The sequence below is a fragment of the Mobula hypostoma genome, chromosome 6 (assembly GCF_963921235.1).
Source record: "Mobula hypostoma chromosome 6, sMobHyp1.1, whole genome shotgun sequence".
NCBI lineage: Eukaryota > Metazoa > Chordata > Chondrichthyes > Myliobatiformes > Myliobatidae > Mobula > Mobula hypostoma.
Window position 1 is genome coordinate 106591198 of NC_086102.1, and position 23018 is coordinate 106614215.

The window sequence follows — 23018 nt, forward strand, 5'->3', positions numbered from 1 at the left end:
CAAAGCCTTAAACTCAAAAGGAGATTTTAAACCCTATTTGATACAGGTACTCTCACTATAGGGAGGTTATGCTGTATCAATTTACTCTTCAAAGACTAGCTTACCTCCCTGTCTAGACCCTGTGATAAGGCCTAGCTGCGAATACCCACTATTTAAGTGATAGATCCACCCTCCCTAGCAAGAAGATAATTCCAGCTACTTAAGTTGTTTAAGCAAGAATATTTTATTTTTCAATGATACATTTAAATTTAGACAAATAGTTCTTAACTGGCGTTTAAAACTCAAAGGATTTCTAACTTGTAAGATATTTCCATATTACAAAAGATGTATAAACTACAAAAGCTTTCCAAACATGTACGATTCTTACAAACTGAAAGAACATACCGAAGAGTTGCAGATAACAAAACATTTCTCACAGAAGCTGAAGGTTGGGGAATGAACTCTGTTCTTCCTGTCCTTGTCATTCATAGCAATCTCCGATGCTTTCTAACATTTATACTGTTTCTCTACTAGTTGCCAGATATTATCTGCAGGTGATGTTTTGCAGACACCTTTGCTGGGATAAAGTAATTCACATAGATGGTCTAAGAGCCTCTGGGGACAGAGATCCCAAACATCTGAAATTAATGCTGTGAGGGCCTTGAGTCTGTGTACACATATATCCCAGCTATTGATTGATTGACTATTTCTGTGACCATGATTGATGTGCTAAGTGACAAAATCAGCCTGGTCTGCAAGATTCCATGAGCTCTTGTCAAGATGGTGCGAATAACTTAACCAGTGTTGTCTGCTTTGATGCAGGCCAACTAACATAACTCCACTGTCTTATGTTGATTAAACATAGGCCTAAAAGACCTCACTGTTTGCTTGTTTACAACAAGAAACTGACCCTCCAAAGGGTCTTGGCCTGAAAAGTCTACTGTACTTTATCCATTGATGCTACTTGGCCTGCTGAGTTCCTCCAGCATTTTCTGTGTGTTGCTTAGATTTCCAGCATCTGCAGATTTTCTCTTGTTTATGAAAGAATGTTAGTTAGAAGTTTAACTTTGTCACAAACAAGTCAGAAAGCTGAGATTAGCAATAAGCCTCTTGGGCCCTGGAAAGTGAATATTGCAATAACCTGACACCCAGCACTCTACTTTGTCAGTAACTGTAACATTTCATTCTGCATTATTGTTTTCCATTGTAATGCCTCAATGCAGCATGTAATGGATTGATCTGTATGAAGAGTATGCAAGACAAGTATTTCACTGTATCTCCAATACCAATAACTTGCTGGACTAAGAGGAGTTATGAAGGCTGGTATACATCATAGGCAAGGATAACAATGTTATCCTTTGGCCCATCTAGTCTGTGCTGAACTATTCTTCTGCTCAGTCCCATCAACATGCACCTGGACCATAGCCCTTCATTCCTCTCCCAATCATGTACTTATCCAAACTTCTCAAAAAAAGGATCAGCCATGATTGAATGGTAGGGCAGACTTGATGGGCCAAATGGCCTAATTCTTCTCCTATGTCTAAATGTTTCAAATGAATGTACATCCAGCACTTATGCATTTTTAGTCTAAAGATGTAAATTTTGTAAACATAATCAAAAATTTGTAAATACTATAAATATGTTACACAGAGTTAGTGCCACTATCTTAGGTTTGAAAGGCAAGGTTACTGGCTGGATGAGCCAGAGTTGTATAAGGTTCTTATTTTGGTTGTGTTTAGGTCCTAGTGCAGGATTCCCTAAAGGATAGCTTATAGGTTGAGTTGGTAGTAAGGAAGGAAAATGCAATTTTTAGCATTTATTTCAAGAGGACAAGAATATAAAAGCAAGGATATAATGCTGAGTGCGTTGGTCAGACCACATTTGGAGAATTGTGAGCAGTGTGAGCAGTGTGGGCCCTATATCTAAGAAAGGATGTAAACACAAGGAATTCTGCAGATGCTGGAAATTCAAGCAACTTTGATGTGTGTTACTAAGAAAGGATGTGCTGGCATTGGAGAGGGTCCAGAGGAGGTTTACAAAATGATCTCGGAATGAAAGGATTAACGCATGAGGAGCATTTGATGGCTCTGGAACTGTGCTTGCTGAAGTTTAGAAGAATGAGGGGAGGATCTCTTTGAAACCTATTGAATATTGAAAGGCCTTGATAGAGTGGACATGGAGAGGCTGTTTCCTATAGTGGGAGAGTGTAGGACCAGAGGGAACAGCCTCAGGATACAAGGACATCCCATTAGAACAGGGATGAAGAGGAATTTCTTTAGAGCGAGAGTGGTGAATCTCTGGAATTCACTTCCACAGACAGCAGTGGAGGTCAAATCATTGTGTATATGTAAAGCGGAGGTTGATTGATTCTTGATTAGTAGGGATGTCAAAATATATGGGGAGCAGGCAGGAGAATGGGGTTGAAAGCATTAATAAATCAGCTATGATCGAATTGTGGAGCGGGCTTGATGAGCCGAATAGCCTAATTCTGCACATATATCTAATGTTCTAACCCAGTGGTCCCCAACCTGGGGTCCATAGACCCCTGGGTTAATAGTAGGTGTCCATGGCATTAAAAAAGGTTGGGAACCGGACAGAGTACCTGGCCAAATACTGAAGACCTGTGCCAGCCAACTGGCTAGTGTATTCACAGATACCTCCAACCTCTCACTCCGGTTGTATGTGGTTCCCACCTGCTTCAAGCAGACTTCAATCATACTGGTGCCCAAGAGGAGCGCGGTAACCTGTCACCCAGTGGCGCTTACATCCACAGTGATGAAGTGCTTTGAGAGATTGGTATTGAAGCATATCAGCTCCTGTCTGAATAGTAACTTTGATCCCTTCCAATCTGCCTGTCGAAGCATCAGGTCTACAGCAGATGCTGTCTCATTGGCTCTTTACATAACACTGGAACATCCGGACAGCAAAGATGCATGCTCCAGGTGCTCCTTATCGATTACAGCTCGGCATTTAATATCATCATCCCCTCAAAATTAATCAGTAAACTCCAAGACCTGAGCCTCAAAACACCTTTGTGCAGTTGGACCCTGGATTTCCTCACTTGTAGACCACAGTCAGTTTGGATTGGCAGAAACATCTCCTCCACAATCTCGATCAGTACAGGAGCACCACAGGGATGTGTATTTAACCCCCTGCTCTACTTGCTTTACACCTGTGACTGTGTGGCTAAGTACAGCTCCAACATCATATACAAGTTTGCTGATTACACCACTGTTGTGGGTTGTACCAAAGATGGGGATGAATCAGCAGACAGGAGGGAGAATGAAAACCTAGCTGACAGCTGTAATAACAGCAACTTCTCACCTAGTGTCAGCAAGACGAAGGAACTGATTGTAGACCAGGCGAAGGAAAACAGGTCGATGAGCCAGTAATCATCAGAGGTGGAGAGGGTCAGTAACTTCTCACTTTCTCAGTGGACTTTTCCTGGACCCTTCATGTAAATATGATTGTGAAGAAAGCACAACAGTGCCTCTACTTCCTTTGGAGTCTGCAGAGATTTGGCATGTCATCAAAAACCTTGGCAAACTTCAATAGATGTATGGTGGAAAGTGTGCTGACTGGCTGCATTATGGCCTGGTATGGGAACACCAATGCCTTTAAGCGGAAAATCCTAAAAAAGATAGTGGATTCGGCCCAGTACATTACAGGTAAAACCCCCCCAAACCATTGAACTCATCTACATGAAACATTGAAGTAGAAAAGTAGCATTCATTATCAAAAATTGTCACCACCCAGGTCCTGCTCTTTTCTTGCTGCTGCCATCCGGTAGCAGGTACAGGTGCCTCAGGACTCACACCACCAGATTCAAGAACAGTTACTACCCCTCAACCATCAGACTCTTGAACAAAAGGGGATAGCTGCACTCATTTAAGGACTCTGTTATATTTTTATTTCATGCTCATTATTTATTGTTATTTATTTATATCTGCATTTACACAGTTTGTTTACAGTTAACAGTTCTTGATGTTTACAGTTTACAATTACTTTTCTCCAGATTTGCTAACTATGCCCACAGAAAAAGAATCTCAGGGTTGTATGTGGTGACATGTATGTGCTCTGAACTTTCTAATCAGAAATTTAGCAATGTGTTTTCAACGGAACTACAATACCCGGAATGCCTCAATACCGGCGCATATGCCAACAGGCACACGCGCAATTACCTTGTACTGCTGTTTGTTGGTACGCATGCGTAGTCAGTGGGATTGTTGTCACGGACACGGGCTATGCGCTCCTGAAGGGCAACGCATGCGCAGCGCAGTGCCCCGTGAAGGTTTTGGCGGGAACGCGTGTGGGAGGCGGCAAGGGGCTCCGACATGGTATGAGATTGTTTTCGTAATCCGAGCTCCAGCGACCGGGACTACGCCATCGCAGCACAAATTCGTCCCCCCTATACTAAAGCTGCTCCCCCAGAGGCAGTCTGTCCATCAGCAACCAACCCAAAGGCATCCATCCGTACACCACCCACCCTTCATCAGCCAGCGCCTCTCTATGCCAATAATAGCCACACCACCATTTTCATCCCCTTCAGGACACCAACAGACATCCCACCCCGCAAAAACTCATTTCAGGGAGGCAGCACCCTCGCCCCCGCAACCCCATACCCCCCCCCTCCCCCGGTTGACCTCCAAGGGTGTATGTAATAATTGGTTTAGTGATTTTGTCTAATCTGTAAACCAAGTTGGGTATATGCAGAAAATGTGACATTAAAATATGTACTTAAATTATATTTTCATGCTTATTCTATTACAACTTTAAGCAAGTCTACAGGGAGTTCGGCCTCATCACGTAGGACATCAATAGAGTAGCTCCTTAGCAGCTAGCTAGCTAGCTAGTTTAATTAACGTTAGCTATGCTAATGAACGAATGACACCTGTTAAACTCACCTTTTACATTTTAACCCACCATGGGCAATAGAAAAGTCACTGTTGCAAACAGTGCAGCGAGCAACACTCATTATTTTTGAGGTCGACTGTAAAACCTGCCCACAGAGAAAACTGATAGGTCTACTTAGCACGAAGAGAGACCAATCAGGATGTTCGCTCTTGCCCTCCCTCTCACTCTCAAAGAAAATCGATTTCTGGGATATTGTATGTAATTTCCGGGCATCAGGGAGCCGCTATCAATATGTGGGAAACTCCCGGAACTTCCGGGAGAGGTGGGATATCTGCACCAATCTCACTCCAATAGCATCCACACCAACATAATCATCCAACCCCTCCCCAAAACTACCCACTCTTCTCATCAAACAGCCTCTCCCCAACACCAACCCTTCCCGAACACCAACCACGTCCTTCCTAACACCCCTCTTCAATACAAGCCATCCCCTCTCCAACACCATCCCTTCCCCAACATTAACCACACTCCTGTCCAATACAGGTACCACCCTTCAACACCAACTACTCCTGAATGCCACCCCCTCCCAAACACCAGCTATACTCTCCTCAACAGTAACCACACTCTTCCCCAACACCAGCTACGCCCTCCCCAAAACTATGCATCTTCTTCCCAACACCACCCACCTTCTCCACAACAGCAACCATCCACAATCCAACCCTCCCCCATCACCAGCCTCAGTCCCACCGCCATCCTTACCCAACAGCACCAAACCCTCACCATAGCAACCCATGGGCAGGTTAACCTTTCCCACTGCCAATCCTGCCCACCCAATATCAATAGCTCATTTCCCACTCTACCTCAGTAATATGCAACTCTGACTGTCAGTAAGCCATCCAGTTTCCTCTGCCAAGAACCCCATTCAGAAACCACATCCCACTGCTAGTGTATCATTTCACCCACCCTACTTAATTGCTCCCTCCTCTTACCCACTGACCAAACACCACTGGCCAAGTGACCTCCACTGTCAAACCAAACCTAACACAACCCATCCCCCTACCCATGCCTGCACCTCCATCTCAACCATTGCCAGCACCACCAATCCATACACAGGCTGCAGAATTCTTACCCAACAACAGAATGTGCTGGGAATGGAAAATCCAACTAAAGGAGTCAATAGATTCATGGGGATAGCAGTTGTTGCCTGGCAAATTACTACAAAATCAGACCAATGTCAGGCCTGTTCCCGCTGACACTTCCCAACCTGCACATTCAGGCACCTCTCAGTCAGCACCCAGCTAATGGGAGTCACTTGCCACCAGTTCCAGACTCATCACATGCAGCCTATTTAATCCCAGTTGTCAGCCACAGTCCTTGTTCAATCATTGAACCAGCTGGATTCAACTAATTGCTGTTAGCTTTCAGTCTTCCTGCCTAAAATTTACCTGTTGCATTTAGTTTATGTTCTATCTTGTTTTGTAGCCCCTTGTGGCTTGTTAAAATTATTGTTCACCACTGAATTGTCTCTGCCCCTCCTCCTTTGGGTCAAGCCTCCTCTACATTTCCTGACGACCAAGGGGTTTTTTTGGAACATAAAAGTAATAAAATAAGATTGCTATGACTCAGATGAAGGGTTTGATAACTCTGATTCAATCCTGCTGAAGGGTCTCAGCACAAAATGTCAACTCTTTATTCCACTCCATAGATTCTACCTGACGTGCTGAGTTTCTCCAGCATTTTCTGTGTGTTGCTCTAGATTTACAGCATCTACAGATTCTCTTGTGTTTTTTGATTTGCTATGACTTGCTGTTTCTGTCTTAGCTAGACCGGCTTCATTATAATTTTAAACATTTCGGTTCACAGCATGAATGTATCTCCATCCATATTGGCCAGGCTGGTGTCCAGATCGGAAATGCTTGTTGGGAATTGTACTGTTTAGAACATGGGATCCAACCTAATGGATTTATGGCCAGGGATTGGACTTATGGAGCTGCAGATAATTCCTACAACACTTTCTTTTCTGACACGGGTGGCGGGAAGCTCGTCCCAAGAGCTCTATTCATTGATTTAGAACCCACTGTCATCGGTGAGTATAATGCAATATTGGTCAATGCCTTATTTTCAATTTCACCTATGTATTGTAGAAATATAAACAGCAAAAAGAACTTTGAATAATGGGAATATGTACTGCTTATAAGCAGCAGGAATCATACTCGTAGTCTGGAAGAGGTGGATGCAGGTTTAATTGCAACTTTTAAGAGAAATCTGTGTAAGTACCCAGATATTATTCCCTAGACTGTAGGAGAATGAGGGGAGATTTGATACAGGTATACACAATTATGAGGGGTATAGATAGGGTAGGTGCAAGCAAGCTTTTTCCATTGAGATTGGGTGAGACTACAACTAGAGGTCATGGGTTCAGAGTGAAAGGAGAAATGTGCAAAGGGATCATGAGGGGAACTTAGTCACTCAGAGGGTGGTGAGACTGTGGAACAAACTGCCAGCAGAAGTGGTGGACACAGATTTGATCTCAATATGTGGATAGGTACATGGATTGGTGCGGGGGGGGCGGGATTTGGTGGGCTGTGGTCCAGTGGGCACGCAAACACGAGGAATTCTGCAGATGCTGGAAATTCAAGCAACACACATCAAAGTTGCTGGTGAATGCAGCAACCTGATGGCATGAACATTGACTTCTCAAACTTCCGCTAATGCCCCACCTCCCCCTCATACCCCATCTGTTATTTATTTATATACACACATTCTTTCTCTCTCTCTCCTTTTTCTCCCTCTGCCCCTCTCACTATACCCCTTGCCCATCCTCTGGGTTTTTCCCCCTCCCCCTTTTCTTTCTCCTTGGGCCTCCTGTCCCATGATCCTCTCATATCCCTTTTGCCAATCACCTGTCCAGTTCTTGGCTCCATCCCTCCCCCTCCTGTCTTCTCCTATCATTTTGGATCTCCCCCTCCCCCTCCCACTCCCACTTTCAAATCTCTTACTAGCTCTTCTTTCAGTTAGTCCTGATGAAGGGTCTTGGCCCGAAACGTCGACTGTACCTCTTCCTAGAGATGCTGCCTGGCCTGCTGCGTTCACCAGCAACTTTGATGTGTGTTGCAGATCGATGGGACTAAGCAGTTTAATAGTTTGACACTTCCTGGATGGGATACAGTTTCTGAGCTGTAGTGTTCTATGATTCCATGTTATATGTATTGTCCATTTGATTAGTTCCTGCTTTGACCAAATGGAGACTAGCAATACTTTCTGATCATGGCTACTTCCCCTTATCATCATTTCTGAAAACTTATTATTCCAGATGAGGTCCGTACCGGTACCTATCGACAGCTCTTCCACCCTGAGCAACTCATCACTGGCAAGGAAGATGCTGCCAACAATTATGCTCGTGGGCACTACACCATTGGCAGAGAGATAATTGATCTAGCTCTGGATAGAATACGCAAGCTGGTGAGAGTTTTCTTAATGGAATGTAGAAGTCCAAATATTTGCATAAGGTCTCAGCAAATTTAGTACTGTAAAATTTTGATAATGTGGCACCCTCACATTTTGTTGATGCTGGACTGGCAGATTTTCCAGACCACTGGATGTGTTGTTACCCCCAACACACCTTTATATGTTACACAGTAGTATAATAAGTTTTCCAGTAAAATGTTGAGGTTGAAGGAGAAAGCTTCTTCACATAAAGTCATAGACATATACAGCATGGAAATAGACCCTATGGTCCAAGTCGGCCATGGTGACTGTTAGCCATCTGACCACAGTTGGCCTGTAATCCTCTAACCTTCTTCTGTCAATATACTTATTTAGATATTTTAAAATGTTGCTAATGTGCCCACCTCAACCACTATTTTGTTTTAGATACAGAATGGAACAGGCTCTTCCAGGCCATCGAGCCACGCTGCCCAGCAGCCCCACAATTTGACCCTTGCTTAATCATGGGACAATTTGTAAACACCAATTAACCTACCAGCTGTGGGAGGAAACCAGAGCAGCTGGAGGAAACCCATGCAGTCACGGGGAGAACATACAAGCTCCTTACAAACAGCGGTGGGAATTGAACCCGGGTCACTGGTACTGTAAAGCCTGTGCTAACCACTATGGCTTTCTGGCAGCTCATTCCAAATACATACCACCCTTTGAGTGAAGAAATTGCCCTGATGTCCCTTCTAAATCTCTCACCTCAAATCTTAAACCAATGCCCTCTTGTTTTTAGCACCCACCTCCCTCCCCTAGTAAAAGACCATGTACTTTCTCTGTCTCTGCCCCTTATAATCTTGTATACCTCTCACAAGTCACACCTCAATCTCCCAAATCCCGGGGAATAAAGTCCTAGTCTCTGCAACATCCTTGTAACTGAGGCACCCAAGTCCAAGAAACACTGGGTAAATCTTCTTTGCATGCAGCACATTTAAGTGCAGTACTGGAGGAACAATGCAAATGCTGGTGGTACCTCCATGCAAGTAGTATGTGAACTGAGGTCACTTCTGCTTTCCATTTGTGAACATAGAAGATTCTATGCTGCTATTATGACACCATAAGACATAGGAGCAGAAGTTGGCTATTTGGCCCATCAAGTATTCCATAGTGGCTGATTTATTTTCCTTCTCAAACCCACTGTGCCTTCTCCCTATAACCTTTGACAACCTTACTAATCAACAACCTATCAACCTCCACTTTAAATATACCCAGTGAATTGACCTCTACAGAGGTTTGTGGCAATAAATTCCACGGGTTCACCACCTTTTGGCTAAAGGGGCATCATTTTATTCTGAGGTTTTGCCCTCTGAACCTAGACTCCCCACTATAAAAAAAACATCCTTTCCACCTTCACTCTTTCTAGGCCTTTCAATATTTGATAGATTTCAATGAGACCCCCCCCCCCGCTCCACATTCTTCCAAACTCTAGCGAGTACTGGCTGAGAGCCATCAAACACTCTTCATACATTAACTCTTTTATTCCCAGAATCATTCTCATTAACCTCATCTGGACCCTCTCCAATGCTAGCACATCCTTTCTTAGAAAAAGGACTCAAAACCGCTCATAATACTCTAAGAACGGTCTGGCCAATGCTTTATAAAACCTCAGCAGAAGACCAAGGAGTTCCCCTATCCCATTTATTCTTCAGTTAACTCACTACATTGTCTCATGGTTGTGTGGGAGTTTAATTTACACAAACCATCTGCCCACATTTTGCAACATTACAACTGTGTTCAAAAATACCCAACATGACTATAAAATGCTTTGGGATATCCTGGGGCCTTGAAAAACATGGTTTAATGTAAATGCTTCCTTTCCAAAGTGACAAGAACATTATGAAAGAGTCATAGAACACTACAGCACAGAAACAGGTTCTTCGGCCTATCTAGTCTGTGCTGAACTATTAATCTGCCTAGTCCTATCAACCTGCACCTGGACCGTAGCCCTCCATATGCCTCCTATCCACGTACCTATCCAAATTTCTCTTAAATATTGAAATTATTTAATTATCCAACACTTCCTCTGGCAGCTCATTCCACACACTCACCACCTTCTGAGTGAAGAAATTCCCCCTCATGTTTCCCTTAAAACATTTCACCTTCCACCCTTAACCCATGACCTCTAGTTCCAGTCTCACCCATCCTCAGTGGAAAAATTGTTTGCATTTACCCCATCTCTACCCCTCTGAAATCTATCCTTATTCTCCTACGCTCTAAGGAATAAAGTCATAACTGATTCAACCTTTTCCAATAAGTCAGGTCCTCAAGTTCTGATAACATCCTTGCAAATTTTTTCCACACTCTTTCAATCTTATTGATATCTTTCCCGTAGGTGGTGACTAAAACCGCACACAGTACTCCAAATTAGAACTTAGCAACATCTTATATAACTTCAAACTTACATCCAAACTCCTGTACTCAGTACTTAGATTTATGAAGGCCAATATGCCTAAATCTCTCTTCACAACCCTATCTACCTGTGCCACTTTCAAGGAACTATGGATCTGTATTCCCAGATCCCTTTGTTCCACTGCATTCCTCACCCCTGTCGCTCACATGCAAGTGCTACACTGGTTTGCCCTCCTAAAGTGCAACACCTCACACTTGTCTGCATTTAATTCCATCCGCTATTTTTCAACCCATTTTTCCAGCTGGACCTGATCTTGCTGCAAACTTTGGTAGTCTTCCTTGCTGTCCACTATGCCCCCAATCTTCATGTCATCTGCAGATTTGCAGACAAGAGAAAACCTGCAGATGCTGGAAACCTCAACTCTGTTTTATTCCCTCGTAGTTCAGTCCCTTCCTACCTACATCTGTGACACTTCACACACTGTTGATCTTTTCAATGATTTCAAGTTCCCTGGCACCCATTCTCAATATGGATGTCCAGTCCCTATACACCTCCATCCCTCCCCAGGAAGGCCTCAAAGCTCTCTATTTCTTTCTGGACACCAGACGCAACCAGTTCCCCTCCACCACCACTCTCCTCCATCTAGCAGAATTTGTTCTCACTCTTAATCATTTCTCCTTTGGCTCCTCCCACTTCCTTCAAACAGAATGTCTAGCCATGGGCACTCACATAGGTCCCAGCCATGCCTGCCTTTTCGTCAACTACGTGGAACAGTCTACGTTGCAATCCTACAGTGGTGTCACTCCTCTACTTTTCCTACGCTACATAGATAACTAAATTGAATTGACTTTTATTACTTACATCCTTCATATACATGGAGTAAAACTCCTTATGTTATGTCTCCGTCTAAATGTGAAATGTGCAATTTATAGTAATTTATAATAAATAGTATTAACAACAGAGTGGTCAATATAACAGAAATACAGTTGTGTCAGCATGAGTTAAGCAGTCTAATGGCCTGGTGGAAGAAGCTGTCCCGGAGCTTGTTGGTCTTGGCTTTTATGTTGTGGTACCATTTCCCAGATGGTAGCTACTGGAAAAGTTTGTGGTTGGAGTGACTCGGCTCCCCAATGAGCCTTCAGGCCCTTTTTACACACCTGTCTTTGTAAATGTCCCGAATAGTGGGAAGTTCACTTCTACAGATGCGCTGGGCTATCTGCACCTCTCTGGTCCTGCAATTGAGTGAGTACAGTTCCCATAGCAGGTAGTGATGCAGCCAGTCAGGATGCTCTCAATTGTGCTGCTATAGAAAGTTCTAAGGATCTGGGGGCCCCTACCAATCTTATTCAACCGTCTGAGGTGAAAGAGGTGCTATTGTGCCTTTTTCACCACACAGCTGATGTGTATAGACCACGTGAAATCCTCGGTGGTGTTTATGCCAAGGAACCTAAAGCTGTTCACTCTGTCAACCCCAGATCCATTGATGCCAATTGGGGCTAGCCTGTCCCCATTCCTTCTGTAGCCCACAACCAGCTCCTTTTAGTGACACTGAGGGAGAGGTTGTTTTCTTGACACCACTGTGTCAGGGTGATGACTTCTTCTCTGTAGGCTGCCTCATTATTATTTGAGATTAGGCCAATTAGTGTAGTATCATCAGCAAATCTAATTAGCAGATTGGAGCTGTGGGTGGCAACACAGTCATGGGTAGACAGAGGGTAAAGGAGGGGGCTTAGTACACAGCCCTGGGGGACACCTGTGTTGAGAGGCAGAGGTGAGGGACTCCACTCTTACCACCTGCCGGCGATCTGACAGGAAGTCCAGGATCCAGCTACACAAGGCAGGGTGAATGCCAGGGTCACTGAGCTTCTTGTCGAGCCTGGAGGGAATTATGGTGTTGAATAATGAACTGTAGTGCAAGAACAGCATTCTCACATAAGCATCCTTCTTCTCCAGATGTATAAGGACAGTGTGTAGAGCTGTGGCTATTGCATCATCTGTCAATTGGTTGTGTCAGTATGCAAATTGTAGGGGGTCCAGTGTGGACGGTAGCATGCTGCAGATGTAATCCTTGACCAGCCTCTCAAAGTATTTGCTTATTATTGAGGTGAGTGCGACAAGACGCCAGTCGTTCAGACATGTAACATTGGCACTGCTTCCTGCACCCATGCGGAGATTGTTGACTTCATGAATTTTGCCTCCAACTTCTACCCCTGCCCTCAAATTTACCTGGTCCATTTCTGACACCTTCCTCCTCTTTCTCGATCTCACTGTCTCTGTATCTGGAGGCAACTTACCTACTGATGTCTATTATAAACCTCACAGCTACCTGGACTATACCTTTTCCTACACTGTTACTTGTAAAAATACCATCCCCTTCTCTCAGTTCCTCCGTCTCTGCCACATCTGCTCTCAGGATGAGGTTTTCATTCCAGAGTGAAGTAGGTGTTCTCCTTTATCAAAGAAAGGGGCTTCCCTTCCTCCACCATCAACGCTGCCCTCAACTGCATCTCTTCCATTTCACACGTCTGCTCTTACCCCATCCACCCACCACCCTACTAGGGATAGGGTTACCACCCCACTAGCCTCTGCGTCCAGCACACAATTCTCTTTAGATCTTCCGCCATCTCCAATGGGGTCCCATCACCAAGCACATCTTTCCCTCCACCCCATCCCCCACTTTCTGCTTTCCGCAGGGATTGCTTTCTACACAACTCCCATGTCCATTCGTTCCTCCCCACTGATCTCCGTCCTGGAACTTATCATTGCAAGTGGAACATGTGCAACACTTGCCCAACACCTCCTCCTTCACTACCATTCAGCACCATAGAGCTCTTCCAGGTGAGGTGACACTTCACCTATGAGTCTGTTGGGGTCATATACTGTGTCCAGTGCTCCCGGTGTGGCCTCCTGTATATTGGCGAGACCTGACGTAAATTGGGAGACCGCTTCACCGAGCACCTACCAGAAGAAGCATGTGAGAAGAACCATCCCCCAGTGGCCACCTATTTTAATTCCACTTCCCATTCCCGTATGTCTATTCATGGCCTCCTCCACTGTCAAGAGGCCATGCTTAGGTTGGAGGAACAACACCTTATATTTTGTTTGGGTAGCCTCCAACCTGATGGCATGAACATCGATTTCTCAAACTTCTAGTAATGTCCCCCTTTCACCATTCCCCATCCCCTTCTCCCTCTCTCACTGTATCTCCTTGTCTGCCCATCACCTTCCTCTGATGCTCTTCCCCCCCCCCACCTTTTCTTTCTTCCATGGCCTTCTGTCTTTTCGTATTAGATTTCCACCTTTTGCAGTCGTGTATCTTTCACTAATCAACTTCCAAGTTCTTTACTTCATCGCTCCGCCTCCTGGTTTCACCTATCACCTTGTGTTTCTCTCTTCCCTCCCACCTTTTAAATCTTCTCATCTTTTTTTCTCCAGAACTGCCAAAGTACGACAGCCTGAAACATTGACTGTACTCTTTCCCATAGATGCTGCCTCGCCTGCTGAGTTCCTCCAGCATTTTGTGAGTGTTGCAGACTGGCAGATCCAGTTTACCACATTATCATCCAGATCATGTTACAAATGACAACCAACAGCGGACTTAATACTAATGTCCACAACACACCACTAGTCACAGGCCTCCAGTCAGAGAGGCAACCAACTACTGCTACTGTCTGGCTTCTTCCATGATGCTATTGTCTAATTCAATTTACTACCTTATCCTGAAGGCCAAACGACTGAACCTTCTTGAATAACTTTCCATGCAGGACCTTGTCAAAGGCCTCGCTAAGGTCCATGTAGACAACATCTACTACCTTGCTGTCATCAACTTTCCTGATAATTTTCTCGAAAAACTCTATAAGATTGATTAGACACATCATAGCCAAGTTGATTTTCTCTAATTAGTCCCTGCCTATCCAAATACTTATATATTCAGTTCCTTAGAATGTCTTATGATAACTTGCCCACTATTGATGTCAAACTCACTGGCCTATAATATCCTTGCATATTCTTAGAACCTTTCCTAAACAACAGGATAAAATTAACTATCCTGCAATCCTCCAGCACCTCACCCATGGCATAGGGTGTTTTAAATATCTTCGCTCGGGCCCTTTCAGTTTCTGCACTAGCCTGCCACAGGGTCCAAGGGAATACCTTTTAAGGCCCTGGGGATTTATCCACCTTAATTTGCCTCAAGGCAGCAAACACCTCCTCCTCTGAAGTCTGTGTATGGTCCATGACCTGGCTGCTGAATTTCCTCACATCTATAGACTCTTGTGTCCATCTCCTGAGTAAATACAGATGCAAAGAATCTATTTAAGATACGGTCTAGGCCATTGTTTCCCACACTATCATTGACATTATTAGCTCTAGTGATCTCCCATCCACTACCACCAAACTCATCGTTCCCTCACCCCGCACCTCCCGTTTCTACCTCCTACTCAAGATCGACAAACCTGCCCATCCAGGCAGGCCCATTGTTTCTGCCCCACTGAACTCTTATCTGCATACTTTGACTCAGTTTTATCCCCCCTGGTTCAGTCCCTTCCTACCTACATCCCTGACACTTCACACACTGTTGATCTTTTCATTGACTTCAAGTTCCCTGTCTCCGAGTATCTTATTTTCACTATGGAAGCCTAGTCCCTGAAAACCTCCGTCGCCCATCAGGAGGGCCTCAAATCTCTCCGTTTCTTTCTGGACACCAGTCCCAACCAGTTCCCCTCCACCACCACTCTCCTCAGTCTGGCGGAACGTCCTCACTCTTAATAATTTTGCATTTGACTCCTCCCACTTCCTTCAACAAAAGGAAGTGCAATGGGTGCTTGCATGGATCCCAGCTATGGCTCCCTTTTTGTCGACTACGTGGTACACTGTATGTTCCAATCTAACACTTGTGTCAATTCCCAACTTTTCCTACCTACATCAACAACTGTATTGCTGCTGCTTCCTGCACCCATGCAGAGCTTGTCGACTTCCTCAATTTTGCCTCCAGCTTCCACCCTGCCCTCAAATTTACCTGGTCCATTTCCAACACCTCCCTCCCCTTTCTCGCTCTCACTGTCTCTATCTCTGGAGACAGCTTATCTACTGATGTCTATTATAAACCCATTGACTGTCACAGCTACTTGGAGCATACCCCTTCCCACCCTGTTACTTGTAAAAATGTCAACCCACCTCTCTCAGTTCTTCCCTATCCACTGCATCTGCTCTCAGGATGAGGCTTTTCATTCCAGAGTGAAGGAGACCTCATCCTTCTTCAAAGAAAGGGTCTTCCCTTCCTCCACTATCAATGCTGCCTTTAATCACATCTCTTCCATTTTGCTCACGTCTGCCCACACCCCATTCTCCCGCCACCCCACCAGGGATAGGGTTCCTCCTGTTCTCACCTACCACCCCACCAGCCTCCACGTCCAGCACATAATTCTCTGTAACTTCCACCATCTCAATGGGATCCCACCACCAAGCACATCTTTCCCTCGCTCCCCCCCCCACTTTCTACTTTCCACAGGTATCGCTCCCTAAGTTACTCCCTTGTCCATTATATCCCTCCCCATTCATCTCCCTCCCGGCACTTACCTTGGCAAGTGGAACAAGTGCTACACCTGCCCCTACACCTCCTCCCTCACTACCACTTATGGCCCCTTAGTGTCCTTCCAGGTGAGGCGACACTCCACCCTTGAGCCTGTTGTTGTCATCTACTGCATCTGGTGCTTCCGGTGTGATCTCTTGGGAGACCCGACGTAGATTGGGAGACCCCTTTGCTGAGCACCTATGCTCCATCCACCCGGGAAAAGCTGGATCTCCTGGTGGCTACCCATTTTAATTCCATTTTCCGTTCCCATTCTGCCATTTCGGTGCATGGCCTCCTCTACTGTCGCGATGAAGCCACATTCAGATTGGAGGATCCAGACCTTGTATTCTGTCTGGGTAGTCTCCAACCTGATGGTATGAACATTGATTTCTTGAATTTCTGGTAAAGCACCCGCCCCCCCCGCCCCACCACCATTCCCCATTCCCGTTTCTTGCCTTATTTCCTTACCCGCCTTTCAGCTCCCTCTGGTGTTCCTCCCCCTTTCCTTTCTTCCATGGCCTTCTGTCCTCCCCTATCAGATTCCCCCTTCTTCAGTCCTGTATCTTTTTCACCAATCAACTTCCCAGCTCTTTACTTCACCCCTCCCCCCAATCGGTTTTACCTATCACATTGTGTTTCTTCCTCCCCTCCCACCACCTTCTAACTCTGACTTCTAATCATTTTTCTTCCAGTCCTGATGAAGGGTCTCAGCCCGAAATATTGACTGTACTCTTTTCTATAGATGCTGCCTGGCCTGCTGAGTTCCTCCAGCATTTTGTGTTTATTGCTAGGATTTCCAGCATCTGCAGATTTTCTCTTGTTTAAGATCTCCCCCATCTCTTTGGCTCCATGCATAGATAACCACTCTGCTGTTCTAGAGGGCCAATTTTGTCCCTTGCTATCTTTTTGCTCTTTAATATATCTGTAGAACTCCTTGGGATTTTCCTTCACCTTGTCTGATAAGCAGCCTCATGTCTTCTAGCCCTCCTGAGTGCCTTCTTAAGTTTTCTCTTGCATTTCTTATATGCCTCAAATACCTCATTTGTTCCTTCCTGCCTATAGTTGCTATGCACCTCCTTTTTTTTCTTAACCAGGGCCCAATGTCCCTTGAAAACTAAGGTTCCCTAAACCTGTTATTGTTGCCTTTTATGTTGACAGGAACGTATGGACTCTACTCTCAGAATTTCAGTTTTGAATGCTTCCCACTCACCAAGTATACCTTTGGTAGAAAACAACCTGTCCCCATCCACACTAGCTAGATCCTTTCTGATACCTTCAAATTTGGCCTTTCTCCAATTTAGAATCTCAACCCGAGGAGCAGACCTATCTTTTTCCATATTTACTTTGAAATTAATGGCATTCTGGTCAATAAATGCAAAGTGTTCCCCGACACGAACTTCTGTCACCTGCTCTGTCTCACTGCCTAATAGGAGAACTAATATCACTTTAGTTGGGGCCTCTATGTGCTGATTAAGGAAATCAAGGATTAAGGACAGATTTGACAAGCTCTGTCCCATCCAGCCCTTTTAGAGTATGGGAGTCCCAGTGAATATGTGGAAAGTTTAAAATCACCCATTATTACAACCTTACGTTTCTTGCAACAGTTTGCAATCTTTCTACAAATTTGCTCCTCTGAGTCCCGATGACTTTTGGGTGGTCTGTAATATAATCCCATTACTGTGATCATAGCTTTCTTATTCCTCTGTTTATCCCTCACTAGATGAGCTCTCCAGTCTTCCCTGAGTACAGCCAAGATATTTTCCCCGACTAGGAATGTCACCACTCTCCTTTTATCTCTCCTGCTGTATCACATCCTAAACAACAAAACCCGGAAACATTGGGCTGCCAGTCCTGCCCCTCCTGCAACTAAGGCTACAATGTCATAATTCCATGTTCTGATCCATGCCCTAATGTCATCTACCTTTCCTACAATACTCCTTGCATTGAAATATACACAACCTAGAACATTAGTCCCACCATACTTAGTCTTTCGATTCCTGACTTGGTATGTAGGTTTAACAAAATCATTCTTCACAATCACTCCACTATCTGCTCTGGTGCACTGGGTCCCATCCCCCATAACTCTAGGTTAGATGCCTCCGTGCAGCATTAGCAAACCTTTCCGCAATGATATTAGTGCCCATCCAGTTCAGGGGCAAACTGTCCCACCTGTACAGTTCACATCTTCCCTGCAAGAGAGCCCAACAATCCAAAAATCTGAAGCCGTCCCTCCTGCACCATCTCCTTTGCCAAGTGTAAATATGTTTGCTCTTACTTCTGGCCTCACTAGCACCTGGCATGGGTAGCAATCCTAAGATCACAACCTTGGAGGTCCTGTCCTTTAACTTAGTGCCTAACTCCCTGAACTCACTTTGCAGGACCTCATCTCCCTTTCTACCCATGTCATTGGTACCGACCTGGACTACAACCTCTGACTGCTCACCCTCCCACTTAAGAATGCTGTGGACTCAATCCGAGATATCCCATACCCTGGCATCCGGAAGGCAACGTACCATTCGGGAATCTTGTTCTTGTCCACAGAACTTCTGTCTGTTCCCCTATCACTACAGCTCATCTTTTCTCCCCACTTCGCATCCAATCCCCAGAGCCAGATGCAGTACCAGTGACCTGACCGTTGTGCTTTCCTCTGCGAGCTCATTCCTCCCCCAACATAATCTAAAGCAGTATACCTGTTGTTGAGGGGAACTGTCACAGGGGTACTCTACAGTGGTTGCCTATCCTCTTTCCCCCTCCTGATAGTCACTCAATTACTTGCGTCTTGCACGTTGGATGTAACTACCTCCCAGTTTGTCGTGTTGACCAACCCCCCAGCCTCCCAAATGATCTGGAGTTAATCCAGCTCCAGCTCCAATTCCTTAACCTGGTCAAAAAGAAGCTGCAGCTAGGCTGATTTCTTGCGGATATAGTTGTCAGGGACACTGGAGGACTCTCATTGCACATCCCGCAAGAGGAGCTTTCCACTATCCCATCTAGCATCCCCACTGCCCTAACTGGGTAATAAGCAAAAAAAAAACCAAAGAAAATCTTAATGAAAAAAATTCAACCTGCAGCATTTGTCTTTCCTTACCAAGACCTTTATCAGCCAAAGCCCGAACTTCCCAGTCTTACTCTGGCCCACTCACACAATGGTCACACCCACAATGGCTGCTCCACTAAAACCTAACTTATTTTTATTGGCCTTTGCCAAGTGCCTAATTATGCACAATCCAATGTCTCCTCGGGAACTGTGGCTCCAATTACGTCTCGACTGCCCCTGCTTGCTTCTTTTGAAATCTTCCTCCTGCTATTCATTCCAACATCTCCTTGGGAACCGAACAACAACAACTGAACCTCTTGACCATGTCTGCATGCTTTTATGCATTCAGTTGTTGTCACATGATTGGCTAATTAGATATTTGCATTAACAAGCAGGTGTAGCTAATAAAGTGGCCACAGTGTACATTTGGGTCTAGATTGTTTTCAGACTCAGAAAGTTACAAAACAACTGCACAGTGGGAATGTCCTTGCCAGGTATGCATCTGTTCAAGAGTGCAGCTCGCTACGCCTTTCCAAGGGCAGATTGATCTAGGCAGTAATTGTTGACATTGCCAGCTGTACCCAGATTCTCAAAATGAGTGGAAAAATATAAACCAGACTTTTTAATGTTTCATTAGTCATTTAGAAATGTTTTAAAAAATTTAAGCAAGATGTTTTTGATTTCAAATAAGTGACTGAGTATATAAATCTAGACTCTGTCCTATTTTCTGCAGGCTGATGAATGCACAGGACTCCAGGGTTTTCTGGTGTTCCATAGCTTTGGTGGAGGAACTGGCTCTGGGTTCACTTCTCTATTGATGCAGTGCCTTTCTGTTGACTATGGCAAGAAGACAAAGTTTGAATTTACTATTTACCCAGCTCCCCAGATCTCAACAGCTGTGGTTGAGCCCTACAACTCCATCCTCACCACCCATACCACCCTAGAACACTCAGACTGTTGCTTCATAGCAGACAACGAAGCTTTGTATGATATCTGCCGCAGGAACCTGGACATCGAGCGTCCGACCTACACCAACTTGAACCGGCTGCTCGCTCAGGTCGTTTCCTGTATTACATGCTCCCTTCGCTTTGAGGGTGCACAGAATGTTGATCTGATAGAGTTCCAGACCAACTTGGTTCCATATCCTCGCATCCATTTCCCATTGGTTGCTTATGCACCAGTTGTCTCAGCTGAAAAGGCTTTCCATGAGCAGTTGTCTGTGGCTCAGCTCACCAATGCCTGCTTTGAGCCAGCAAACCAGATGGTCAAATGTGATCCTCGTCATGGGAAGTACATGTCTTGCTGTCTCTTATATCGAGGTGATGTGGTGCCGAAAGACGTTAATGCATCTATTGCTAGCATCAAGACCAAACGCTCCATTAGATTTGTTGACTGGTGCCCCACTGGCTTCAAAGTTGGCATCAACTACCAGCCTCCCACTGTGGTCCCTGGTGGGGATCTGGCCAAGGTGCTTCGTGCAGTCTGTATGCTAAGCAACACCACCGCCATTGCTGAAGCCTGGGCTCGTCTCAATTACAAGTTTGACCTGATGTATGCCAAGCGCGCCTTTGTACATTGGTATGTGGGGGAGGGGATGGAGGAGGGGGAGTTCTCTGAGGCTCGGGAGGATTTAGCAGCTTTGGAGAAAGATTATGAAGAAGTAGGCAAGGACAGTTCAGAACTTGATGCTGATGAGTATTAGAAATGCTGACACCTTCTCCCAATAATGAAGTAAGCATATGTTAATAAAATAACTAGGTTTACTTGTTTGTCTGACTTTCCATCTTGGCTCATAATTACTCCAGGTGAAGTGTCTCAACCCAAGTCACCAATGTACACTTCTGTCCATAGATGGCTTATTGGTAGATTAGTAAATTGGTTATTTATTGTGATGTATACTGAAGTACAATGGAAAAATTGTTTTGCCTGTTATCCATACAGATCACTTCATCACATCAGTACACTGAGGTAGCACAATGGAAAATAATCACGGAAAAATGCAGTGCTGTGAGACAATAACAGTGTCAGAAATTTATTTCCAGGTATTTAGAGTGAAGAGCTTTTCAAAACAAAAAGGACCACTTTTATGTAACATAGAACAGGCCTACTCAGCCCACAATGTTGTGCTGACCTTTTAACCTACTCTAAGATCAATCTAACCCTTCTCTCGCCTGCCATTTATCTATTATCCATATGCTTTTCTAAGAGTCTCTTAAATGTATCTGCTTCCACCAAAGAGAAAAGAACAGGCAGAATAGACAAAGGAGAGTCAGTGGACTCCAACCCTCCTCCTCACCTTGCACACCCCACTCTGGATTTCTACCTTCTCTGGGTCTTTTCATCTCTAATTGCTGACGAGGTACCAACTGGCTCGACTTTAGCACTCCTCTCTCCTCTTCAAACCTGGCTCCCCACCCCCCCACTCTCTCCACACCAATCCCAACCTCACCATCAAACCTGCAGGCAAAGAAAGTGCTTTGTAGTATGACAGACTGACCTCTACCTTGCTGAGACCAGGCAGTTATTCTCAGGCACTTCCTCTTACTTGCCTCTTGATAAAGACCCACAGCATCAGCAACCTCATCAACTCTGGAGATCTCCTATCCACTGCCACCAACCTCATAGTTCCCTTACCCCCACACTGCTCGTTTCTACCTCCTACCCAAGATCAACAAACCTGACTGCCTGATCCTGTCCCATTGAACTCGTGTTAGCATACCTAAATTCCATCTTATCTCCCTTGGTTTAGTACCTTCCCATCTACATCCGTGACATTTCACGTGCTCTCAATCTCCTTACTAACTTTCAATTCCCTGGCCGACTGCCTCATTTTTACCATGGATGTCCAGTCCCTATACATGTCTATCCAAACCTTCGCTGATAATGCTCCCAACCCTTTCTGAGCTACGTTGATGAATGTATAGGTACTGCTTCATGCACCCATGCTGAGCTTGTCAATTTCATCAACTTCACCTCCATCTTCCTCCCTACCTTAAATTCTTTTGGTCCATTTCTGATACCTCTCTCCTCTTTCCCAATCTCTCTGTCTTCATCTCTGGAGACAAATTGTTTACCGGTATCTTTTATAAACCTATTGATTCCCATGGCTATCTTGACTATATCTCTTCTCACCCTGTCTCCTGTAAAAACGTCATTCCCTTTTCTCACTTCCTTCATCTCTGACACATCTGTCCTGGGATGAGGCTTTCCTTTCCAGGATATCAGAAGTGTCCTTCTTCAAAGAAGGTGGTTTCCCTTCCTCTGCCATAGATGCTGCCCTCACCTGCATCTCCTCTATTGCCTGGTCATCTGCACTCACCCCATCTTCCTGCCACTTTAACTGAGATATAGTTCCTCTCGTCCTCACCTACCACCCCATGAGCCTCCACATCCATCATCTTCAATGGGACTGTACCGCCAAATATTTACCTTGCCCACCCCCGACTCTCCACTTTCCACAGGGATCACTCCTTTTGTAACTCCCTTGTCCATTCATCCCTCCCCACTAATCTCATTCTTGGCATATATCCTTGCTAGTGACCAAAGTGCAACACCTGTCCTTTCATCTCTTCCCTCATCTCCATTCAAGGCCCCAAACAGACCTTCAAGATGAGGTAACATTCACCTGCGAATCTGTAAGAAGTGGAATTTTTGGGGGACTGCTTTGTTGAGCACATCTGCTCCATCTGCAAGAAGTGGAATTTCCCAGTGGTCAGCTGTTTTAACTCCTGTTG

The 23018-nt window shown here is 45.0% G+C and overlaps 1 protein-coding gene across 1 annotated transcript; it reads left to right on the top strand.

Annotated features, from left to right (window-relative positions):
- The first annotated feature begins 4245 nt into the window (after positions 1-4245).
- LOC134348738 (tubulin alpha-1C chain-like) lies at positions 4246-20986 on the top strand. The gene is made up of 4 exons (XM_063052541.1): positions 4246-4332; positions 6655-6919; positions 8147-8295; positions 20018-20986. The coding sequence occupies exons 1-4, from the start codon at positions 4246-4248 to the stop codon at positions 20984-20986; spliced, it is 1470 nt and encodes a 489-aa protein (XP_062908611.1).
- Positions 20987-23018: the final 2032 nt, after the last annotated feature.